Source organism: Leptonotus elevatus, chromosome 8, assembly GCF_054856555.1.
Source record: "Leptonotus elevatus isolate MCC_2025b chromosome 8, RoL_Lele_1.0, whole genome shotgun sequence".
Taxonomy (NCBI): Eukaryota; Metazoa; Chordata; class Actinopteri; order Syngnathiformes; family Syngnathidae; genus Leptonotus; species Leptonotus elevatus.
Window position 1 is genome coordinate 19814395 of NC_141246.1, and position 10805 is coordinate 19825199.

A 10805-nucleotide genomic window follows, 5' to 3' on the forward strand; every position below is an offset into this window, starting at 1 on the left:
CTAGCAAGACATGGGCGCAACGACAAAACTTGGAAACGACAATGGACCGACCCAGAATGGACAAACACAACAGACTAAATACAACAACACTAATGAGACACACCTGGGGAACACGATAGGCTGAGGGCACCGATTGGTCAGACACACTGGGAAGGGAAGAAACACAGGTGGACGTTATCAGACATAACGAGACAAGGGGAGCACTCAGGAACACATGACAAACACCAACCACAGACAAAAACAACAAACATACCCATAATAAACAAAATCCAACCCCTACAAAACCGAAACATAACACAACCAAAGCCTTTACCAGAGTTTGGTTGAAACGGGTCAGCCTAATCAGGAGTTTGTCCACCCTGGCTTTGATAGGAGCAACATAACGAGAAGATGCTGCTGTGCCCACATTGATAATGCTGTCATCCAAGAGTACCTCAACAAGGGGAAAAATTTATATTTTTAAAAACTTATAACATATTTGACATAATTTATAGGAGAATGTGCACTTCCTGTTTACTTGTATATCATCTGTGCCACCCAAGATGAAGACCTCTTTGGAGTCACCATGCTGCATAAGAGTGAAAGTAGTGGTCCACCACACGTCCTCAACCTGCAGTGATTGAAATGGGCCGCTTTCAAAGACTCAAAATTATAACCCCTAAACCATTCACTAATAATTACCATCATCTCATTTAAAGATAGATAAATGGAAAAATAAGAAAGGCGATGAAAATCTAAGAAGAAGAAGAAGAAAAACTATTCACCAACCTTATTAATAATGATCTCCACTGATGATTCCCCTGAAGCCTGTGCTGATACCTAAAATTCAAAATGTTTGTTTCTTCAGTGGATATCAGTTACATCGAACAACGAAATATGCTAAATAAAGCCTAGTGTGGATGTTTCAGAAATAAATATATCATACAGACATAAAATGTTGAGGCTGAACAACAAAGAGAAGTTAGAGGAGACCTCCTGTATGTCTGTGTCGTAGGAGAATACGTTGAGTTCCTCCATAACCGCTACAGTGAGCTCCACACTCAATGCGCTGCCCACAACAGATTCCAGGGTCCTCCAGTGTTCTGGTTTCATACATGGGTTACGCAAATCTGTGATTACAGGCACCTGGACAGAAAACATGACACAATCGTCAACTTACCCTTCATCAATAGGAAGTAATGTACTTCATTAGTCCACATTGTAATGGAAGGCTATTTACTGCACACCCACCCTCTGTTTCATAATCTCAACCTTTTCCTTAAGACATGGCACTACATTATTACGTGGCAAGCCTTTCTCCATTTGGTTGATGTGCTTGGTGTATTTGTTTACATGGGAGTTTAATTGTTCCATGTCCAGTTTCTCTAGCGTGCACTGAAGAAGCAACACACAGACAAATAAGTGAAGATGAGTTGAAATACGGTAGGACGCATTTGAAGTATCTTGATCATGCTGTACACATTTTGAGAGCGAGTGCCTCACCTGTTGCCATCCTTCTTGTAATAAGTCCCATTCCCCCATGGAATCCCAAAGAAGCTTCTTCAGCCTAAACTCTGCTTTGAGTTCATCAAGGTCATCAAATTTGGTCACCTCCAACTAAATTTAAAAGTATTCACAGAAAGACGTTAGGCAGGCAATTGGAGAGGAAGCAGTAAACAATATTTGAAAAAAAAAGAAGAGCAAATTCAGCACCAAGGTAAAGATGATGGAAAATTTTAATCCCAAGAGAAAAAACTTCAGGAAAGGTATTAAAGCCAAATATTTACTTTGTAAGTAATACAAACATCACCATTAGATAAGGGGGGCCGGGGGAGGGGTAATATATATATATGTTTTCCCTAATGAGTGCATTACCTTGAATTGTTTCTGGTAAGAAGTATACGCTGAGGCCTGGCCTTGCAGCTCATCGATGGAAATCTGAAGCTCCCCAAGCAGAAGACGTACTTGGGAAAAGTCAGCAGTGACTTCAAGGATTTGTGGATCCTACGCATATATCCGTGATATAAATGTATCAGGGAATCTCATCCAAACTTGGCAACCAATTTAGGTACTCAACATTAAAAAAAATTAAGAATAACTAATTTCTCAACATACCTGTGACTTTTCCTTGATTTTCTTGACTTTTTGGTTCAGATCCTTTATGTCTACCTGCAGAGACTTGGAAAACTTATCCATCACTTTGTACCTGTCAAACATTGCATCATTGATCATGTTGTGTAATGAGTTCATGTAAGGCTCCATGGAGGCAAAGGCCACATCATCTGCTGTGATGGGAAGTGAGGATATGTTGATCAGATTGTACATCTGACACACCGTCTCCTGTTCTTGCTCCAGCACTTTCATCTGGGGGGAGAAAAAAATATAGCATCTTTACAATTTCAAATTAACTCATTCATTGCCATTGAAGAATTTAGACGTCAACAATTCATTTGAACTACTTATGTTAGTTTAAAAAAAAATCCACTTTTAACAAGAGTATGAAAACCTGGAAAAAAAAGTTGTTATTGTACATTTAGAACAGATATAACATTTGTGATTAATCATGAGTTAACTATTGAAGTAATGTAATTAATTCAAATGTTAATCGCCTGACGACCTAATTTATAATAATCTTTTCTTTTCTTTTTTTAAATAATATTTTTTCAAAAAACACATTTTTAATAATCTTTTCTTTTCGTTTTTAAAATAATATTTTTTCAAAAAAAGAAAAGATGATTAAAATTAGGGCGTCAGGCGATTACATTTTTTAATTGTAATTAATCGCATGACTTCAATAGTTAACTCATGATTATTCACAAATTTTATATCTGGTCTAAATGTACAATATTTTTTTCATACTCTTGTTAACAAAAGTGGAAAAAAATGTTAAACTAATAGAAATAGTTCAAATGAATTTTTGACGTCTATAGTCGTCAATGGCAGTGAATGAGTTAAGATTAATTACCATGCAGAAATTAAAAAATCTTACCCTTTCTGGTATCTCATCAAGGAAAGTGAGGTAGCTAGCTAACTCGGTTGTATTAGTGGGACTGAGTTCTAGTTTAAATTGAGCTTCACCAGCTTCGGCCATGACAGCTTTCAGCTTCCGTTTGGCCTGCTGCGTCAGTATCTCATTAATGACCTATAAAAGAAAGCAGAAAGTTACTAGTATATTACTGCTCCATTCACCAACAATGAGAGAGTATGATCGTCTTTGTGTTTGGGTGCACAGTATGATTGTGCACTATTGAGACCTTCAGACAGCGCAGGGGAGAAGAGATGAGCTTCTCTTTCATCTCTGTTTTGTCGACAAGGAGGAGGCCAAGATGTCTCTGTGGTTGGAGAGCCACGGCTTCTTCATGCTCATGGTGGTACAAGTCAAGCGATGTTCTAAAAAACTCCAATCCTGTTCAACAAAGTATAGTTAACAGTAAAAGCAAGGTATGAGCCAAGCATTAAAACCTGTCACGTGTGCCAGGCGCCAGCATCAATCGCTTCACATGAGTAATGATAATCATGTACTATAAACAGTAAGCCTGTACCGTGATCTTTTTGTCGTAGAGCATTCAAATCGAGACCCTCGTTCTCCTTGTAAAACAGCTGAAAACGCTCAAACATGCGTGCACACACTTGTGCAGCTTCAAATGTGAACTGCAGTGATTCCTAAGGGGAAAACACACACACACACAAAGTCATTGGGAGTGTTACTTCATAATGCTTCAGTGCAAAAACTGAAATCTTAAGTAAGAAATAATTTCAATTTAATTTAACCTAAATTAGCTTATTTTGATTTGACGAGTTATTTTTTACTTAAAATTAAATTGCCAGACAAGATTATTATTCTTATTTTAAGATACTTATTACTTAACGCATTCACTGCCAGTGACGGCTATAAACATAAATTTTTTTTTTTAACTATTTCTATTAGTTAAACTTTTTTTTTCCAATTTTGTTAACAAGAGTATGAAAACCTAGAATTTTTTTATTGTACATTTAAAACCGATATGAAATTTGTGATTAAGTCTAGTAAAGTCATGCGATCAATTACAATTAAAAACTTTCATCGCCTGACGCCCCAATTTTTTTTTCTTTTCTTCTTTTTTTTACTCATTCACTGCCATTGACGGCTATAAACGTCAACAAATAATTTTAACTTTTTCTATTCATGTGATTAATTACAAATTTTAAAAAAAATTGCCTCTTGCCCCTAATTTTTAATAATCTTTTTCTTTTTTTATGAATTTATGGCAGTGAATGAGTTAATTATCTTATTTGATCAAGCAGTCTTGGCATTGAACGTTAACCGCTAGTTTTAAGTACTGTGAGGCTTAAAACGAACATTTTCCACTTTTTAAGATGACTACGAACCAACATCAAAGGCCCTGAGGTTGTGGGGTTTGTATAATCTAATAATAAGATAAATGGGAAAAAATATGTAAGTATAAAACCAATCAGACAAAAGTGCAATATAGCCCTTTAAGTGGTTTGTTTCGTTATATTTTTTAAGCTAATTTTTCTTTTTTCCAATACCAGCTCAGTGGTCTAGTGGTACTACCCTCAGACTGGGAGGTTGTGGGTTCAATCCCTGGCTGCGTCATACCAAAGAAAGACAATAAAAATGCAACCTGTTACTTCCCTGCTTGACACTCAGGCTATGTTGGCCAAGAGTAAACAAATACTTATGTATTTTAAGAAAACAATTTTATTTATTACAGCTTGAAAAGGTCAATATTGCTGTTTTTAGTCTAAAAATACTATTTTTAAGACTGCTGTGGTTGATATGAACATAGTATTATTTTCTTATTTCTAAAAATCTTACAGGTAAATTTAAGTCAAATGTTCTTGTTCTGTTGCCAGATAATTTTGCCTTTTTGAAGCAATAATTTTCTTATTTTACTATATATTTTTTCTTAAATTTTCTATTGTCCTTCTTGCAGTGTCATTGGGAGTGTCACTTCCTAATACTTCCTAGTATGAAGTGTAACTGACCTTAATATTTTGACAGATGCTTTTTATGTCTCCATCATTTTCAATGACCGATTCCAAACTGGGAGCATCTCTATATTGACTCTAAAAGTTAACAGAAACATATGAAATCAAAGAGTGGTATGTAAAACATATGTACAAAATATAGAAAGAGTGAACTAAACACAGCTGAGTGTTATTTGTTTACCCGAAAAGACTCGTGACTTAACAGCAAAATAAAATCCTCATCTGCTGTGAGTGTCCCAACGGACAACACAGTCTTCTGAAACTTCCCAATAATTTCTGCAACAGTCTCCTGTTGGAAAGGAAAAAAATATATATATATATATATATTTTTTTTGGGGGGAGTTTAAGTGTCAATTGGTATAAAATAAACGATTTTTCCTTAACCTGGAAGTTCTGCTCAGATGGTCTGTAGGACAGAGCATCCGTGTCTAGCACAAGTTCACTCATCAACATTGGTTTACTTTGGGAAGATTCCGACTCCCCAGCCTATTAAGACACACACGTAACAAATCTTTGACATAGATATACATAATTTAAAAAAAAGAGTGGATGTAGTGGTTAAGAGGCAACGCCCTACCTTTCTATCCACCTTTTCATCAGGAGGGTTGCTTTCAGCCTCCCGCTGCTGGCCCCAGGTTTGAATGATATCAAGGCTGGGGGTTTGACTAACCTGCTCTTTGAATACAGCCAGCAGCTTGTCCACTGCACTCACAAACAATGTGTGCAATGTGTTGACCACCAAATAGTCAACAAGTCGGATGAAGCTGTGAGATGCAAGAGGGATGGACTGAGTTGATGCCAAACAAACAAAACAGAAAACTAAACAAGAAAAGTTACCAGTTGAGGCGCCGGCAGAAGAAGCCCCTGTTAATCCCCAATAGAACTTGGATTTCACTTAGCTTGTCGCTATCTGTAACAAACAGAAAATTGGCAAAAACAAAAAACTTCTCGATACATTTGGGCACTAAAATCTCAAGACCATAAAAATGCACACACGATCTGACAGGAAGCTGCTACAGGAACACAGTGTCACTTCCTTGACCAGGTCTTGGAACTTCTGCAGGTCACTCAGTGCCTAATTAAAGCAAACAATTCAGAGGAAAAAAATCATGCAAATAACAAAAACACTAACACTCACATAAACATTCCACACTCGTGTTTTCAGGAATAAATAATTGTACCTCTTCAACTTGTGTGAACTGAGCTTCATGAAATTCATAGAGCGTATACGTGAACTTCTTCTCAATTTGACACAAGTTTGTTGTTCTGATTTGATAACACATTTCCCAGACGTCTGCTAGTGCCGGGCTTAAATCCTGTGGAGACACACAAATAAGTTTCATTATATTATATAAAACCAGTCTAGAGTGACCACTTTCAGCACATCTTTACACATTGTGACATACAGCGACAAGAAAAAGTATGTCAACCTTTTGGAATTGGATGAATTTCAGAATAGATTTGTCATAAAATGTGATCTGATCTTCAGGTAAGTCAAAGAAATTGACAAATTGTGTCTAAATCAGTGATTTTAAACCTTGTTGGAGGTACTGAACCCCACCAGTTTCGTATACGCACATTCACCAAACCGTTCTTTATTGATTTTTTCTTTATTTTTCAAATTTAAGACATAGGTTTAGGGTTTACTGGTGAACAAAATGAACATGGTGAGCAGCCATTTCATCAAATCTGGCTCTCTTCACCTTGAATCCCGAAAGCATTCTGTTATTGTAGTCCCCATCTCCATGCCGTTTAAGAAAGTGTTCCTTTAGAGAACTAGAATTGCTTAACCTGGCATCGCAAAACATGCAACTGACTACAATCATTCAACTCAACATTAGATTTATGCAACATTTTAAAACAATGACTGTTAAAATGGGGCAGCAGACACAATGAAAACAGCAGAGGCCCCAGAATTGAACCCTGTGGAACACCATACGTTCCTTTACACATGTCAATTCATATTGCTCATATTCGTCAGACCACTTTCTCTTTTTTGCTCGACATATAATATACAAGTCGATTACTGAACACACCAAAGTCCCTGCAGCACAGATAGGCCAAGCAATGTAGCCTGATCACCTGCAGCCAATGATGGCCAAGCAGGGCGTATCATCATTAATCATTTGAGTTGGTGTGTGTGTCTTGACCTCCGCAAACCCCTGAGACTGACTGACTGAACACCGTGAGTTCGATCATACCCAAGTTAAGAACCACTGGTCTAAATAATGTTTTAATCGTTCATATCTTTATTGACAACCCCCCCCCCCCCCCCCCCAAAGTCAATAGCCTTGACTTTGACGAAGATCAGAACACAATTTATGACAAATATTCAATCAACCATGAAATTCCAAAAGGATCAAATCCTTTTCCTAGCCACTATTTTTTACAGACAAGCTTACAAATACATTTTCTCTACTTACCGGATTGATCATGAACAACTTATCCTTGAGAGCCTCTTGAGCCACGTGCATCTTCTTGGCACAGACTTTTTTATGCCAGGTATAGAAAGGTTTGAATAATTTGAAGCGAGCAAAGAAGGGGATGAGAACCAGCTTGCGGTGGAGTTGATATTCCTCCTCAAACCGCTCGAGGCTTACAAAGTCAAAGTTTTCCCGACAAGTTGACAGTACGCCATCTTTGCTAACCATCGTGTAGTCGTCCTTGCTGTGTTCAAAAATTCGGACTTCAGAGGGGGTTTCTAGGTTTGCATCTTTCTTAAGGGAAAATGGTCTTTTTGCAGGACAACAAGTTGATGCTTTATTTAGGGAGAGTTGATTCTGAAAGAGTGAAAAGAACACATGAGCAAAAACAAAACTAAAATACAGGGAGCATGAAATACTTTCAAAATATTAACAGTTTGCTACATCTGTTATTAGCTCATTCAATCCCAGTCATTTTCACTGAAGCAACCTCCTTCGCTCCCAGCCGTTTTACTGGATTTTGACTGGTTTTGAAAGGCCCACAGAATATTGTATTCTATTGCTATAAAAACAAACAAACATGGAATCTACCAAAAGTAAGATTAGAGTCTCTTCTTTCATAGTTTCATCATTATTCACAAGCCTGTTAAAAACACTGGGTGAAATAACTTGATGCAACATGGCCCTGGTTGATCTCTTATACTCTGCTGCCACCCGCTGGCCGTTTTTTGTAATAATACCATTGCTTTAAGCGACCTCTTCAGGTCAGACGCTGCATCAAAGCCTTCTGTATGTTCTTTCATAATTTTTTGTACGTTTTTGGAACCATGGCAATATTTAAAATAGAACATTTTTATATGTCTTTGGGAGCAAATGAGGTAAGTTGACTAAATGATTTGTCATAGGAACTAATTTCAATTTCAACACATGCATGGAGCTGTACAAAAAAAAAAAAGAATCATGGATTAGCTTATTATTTGGATGACTGTCACTATTTTCACATAAACACTCAATGTTATTTTACTTATGGATCTCTTTAGTAGTATCCATGTTTATTTACACTCTATGTAAAACCAGGCATTTCTGAAGGGCTCTGATTTGGCCTTTGTAACTATCAGAGATGCAACAGTCAGGGTGCATGTGTGTTAGGTTGTACGTTTAATAATCAACCCTCCTTTCTGCCACTCTGTTGTGTTCAAATCAAACCTACAAGCATTTTCTCACACAATTCATCGTGTGAAAGTTCAAATACTTTAGTGACAGGAAGATCACTATAGTCATTGTAAAAGCCTACGGTAGATAAATCAAACCAAAGCTAAAACTCTGATGCAACAATTTTGAGCGATTTCTGCCACACGGGGGGGTTCCTATGTGATTGTTTATCATCTTCTACCTTACACTCATGTGTGTCACTGACCTTGGAGCGAGATTGCAATGGAGGCAATTTTACAGGCGATGGCATGCTGCGCCTCTGCGGTGGCTCTGTTTCTTGGGATGAAGAAGGTGCCTGAGAATGCCAGCCTGGGAAATACCTCCTTTCCTGGGATTTTAGGTGCTCATCAATTGGCAGTTTCCGTTTAACACGTCTCTTCAGCAAAGCCTTGGGACAAAAAAAGGACATCAGCAAAGAATAATGGTGTATAACAACAGGAAGGCTAAGGCAGGTCCACCATAAAAATTCCATCAATAAATTAATTCTCTGTACCGCTTATCCTCTCTGGGGTCATGGGCGTGCTGGAGCCTATCCCAGCTGACTTTGGGTCAGTTGCCAGCCAATTACAAGGCACAAAAATCAGACAACCAACAATTCATACTCATATTCATACCTATGACAATTAATCTTTGTGCATGGAGAATACATGAAAACTCCACACAGGGAGGCCAGAGCCCAGATTTGAACCTACAACCTCTGAGGCAGAAGTGCTTACTACTAAGCCACCATGCCGCCATAAAAATAACAACCACTGAAAATAATTAAATAAACTACATGCTCATTGGAAATGTTTATCTAGTTTCAGTCAACTCATAATATCGGTTTCCTCATACCTGTGTGCCTTTTTCGTGGAGTGGAGGTAACATGGTGGGACTTTGCTGCTGTGGGAGCTCGAGCTCTGAAATAAGATGTCAAGTGGAAATGAGTGTCAGTAATCAGAAAATACTGAAATCCTCCTTGTGGGTCATGCTTGCTGCTGCTCACAATCAAGACATGAAACACATATTTTAAAACAAAACAAAAACAATAGCCTATACTGGCCACCTCAGTACACATACTTTGTATGCAATGTGAGCAGGCTGCTGAATTGAAAATAATAAAATAAAAATAATAATAAGTTCAACAAATAATTATCAGCTATTATTACGTGCATTAAGCAATGCATGTATGATTATTGTGGAGATTTTATATCAGGGTTATGCAAACCACAGACCAAATTATAACAAAACTGGCAATACATTTCTGTAGGGGTCGAAATTGAACATTATTGCATTTGTAAAAGTCCAATTATACATATAGTTCTTAAATTTGATCTTCAGTAAATACACATGTGTATGCATCCAAATAATAAAGAAGTATATATATTGTTTGTTGTTACCCATGCACTCCTCCTCCTCGCTGTGTCCAGACGAGGAACTTTTAGATGTCGATGCCATTTTAGTTCAAAAGTCCTGTGCGATGGATTGGAGGATAGTATTCATATAATTCACATAACTCTTAATTTATAATGATTGCATCCCGTAGCAAATTTCGTGCATTATCAATAATGGCCATTCATGGACACTAAAGTGTGCGATTGTGCGCACATCACAGATGCAAATACCAATGACATCAGTCATGGAACGTTACACGCGCGGATAACGAGCCAATGAAGTAATCAAGAGTGTTACGTGGATGTTGGCGAGTGGAAACCTTTGACGACTGGTGCCGAATTCAGCTTTCACTGCGTTGTAGTTAAAGCAAAGCAACGGGAGTAATTTAAGACTTCTAATTGTATTATTTATTTACACTCGACGTGTGCGAAAATGCTGCTATGATGTTGAAACCAGGGTCCTGTACTTCCTGTAGCATACTTGTTTTATGATTTGTTGTCATGGTAACGTGCTTATTAAATTCTCAAATCTACCGCTTCCACAGGATAAAAATATCCATCACGAAGCATAAAACAAACATTTTTACGGGGAGGCAAAGCTATTGCATGGCTTGGAATCACACTTGCTTTTTCAATTATCAAGAACTTAAAACGATGAGTGTTCAACAATTATTTATTTTCAATACAAATAAATATACGTTTAAGTCATAATTGATCGTGAACACTGCTTTATCGGGCCATTACGTAAGAAATCAGCGTTACTTCAGCCTACCTTTTCCAAAATACGTACAAAACGTCAAGTATCGCGTCAGCGTTGTTCCAGCAG

The 10805-nt window shown here is 37.5% G+C and overlaps 1 protein-coding gene across 1 annotated transcript in view; it reads right to left on the reverse strand.

Annotated features, from left to right (window-relative positions):
- dnah6 (dynein, axonemal, heavy chain 6) overlaps window positions 1–10803 on the reverse strand; it is a 67488-nt gene extending 56685 nt beyond the window's left edge. The window contains exons 1-23 of the mRNA XM_086082837.1: window positions 10752–10803; window positions 9986–10058; window positions 9441–9505; window positions 8812–8994; window positions 7395–7751; window positions 6153–6287; window positions 5968–6046; window positions 5809–5881; window positions 5549–5735; window positions 5356–5457; window positions 5153–5260; window positions 4969–5049; window positions 3522–3642; window positions 3234–3385; window positions 2969–3121; window positions 2095–2343; window positions 1855–1983; window positions 1483–1596; window positions 1231–1374; window positions 973–1125; window positions 769–819; window positions 518–610; window positions 314–433 (exon numbers count right to left, since the gene is read on the reverse strand). Of these exons, the coding sequence (XP_085938963.1) occupies window positions 314–433; window positions 518–610; window positions 769–819; window positions 973–1125; window positions 1231–1374; window positions 1483–1596; window positions 1855–1983; window positions 2095–2343; window positions 2969–3121; window positions 3234–3385; window positions 3522–3642; window positions 4969–5049; window positions 5153–5260; window positions 5356–5457; window positions 5549–5735; window positions 5809–5881; window positions 5968–6046; window positions 6153–6287; window positions 7395–7751; window positions 8812–8994; window positions 9441–9505; window positions 9986–10043 (2907 nt within the window). The 5' untranslated portion in view covers window positions 10044–10058; window positions 10752–10803. The remainder of the gene's footprint in view (window positions 1–313; window positions 434–517; window positions 611–768; window positions 820–972; window positions 1126–1230; window positions 1375–1482; window positions 1597–1854; window positions 1984–2094; window positions 2344–2968; window positions 3122–3233; window positions 3386–3521; window positions 3643–4968; window positions 5050–5152; window positions 5261–5355; window positions 5458–5548; window positions 5736–5808; window positions 5882–5967; window positions 6047–6152; window positions 6288–7394; window positions 7752–8811; window positions 8995–9440; window positions 9506–9985; window positions 10059–10751) is intronic.
- Between the last annotated feature and the right edge of the window lie 2 nt (window positions 10804–10805).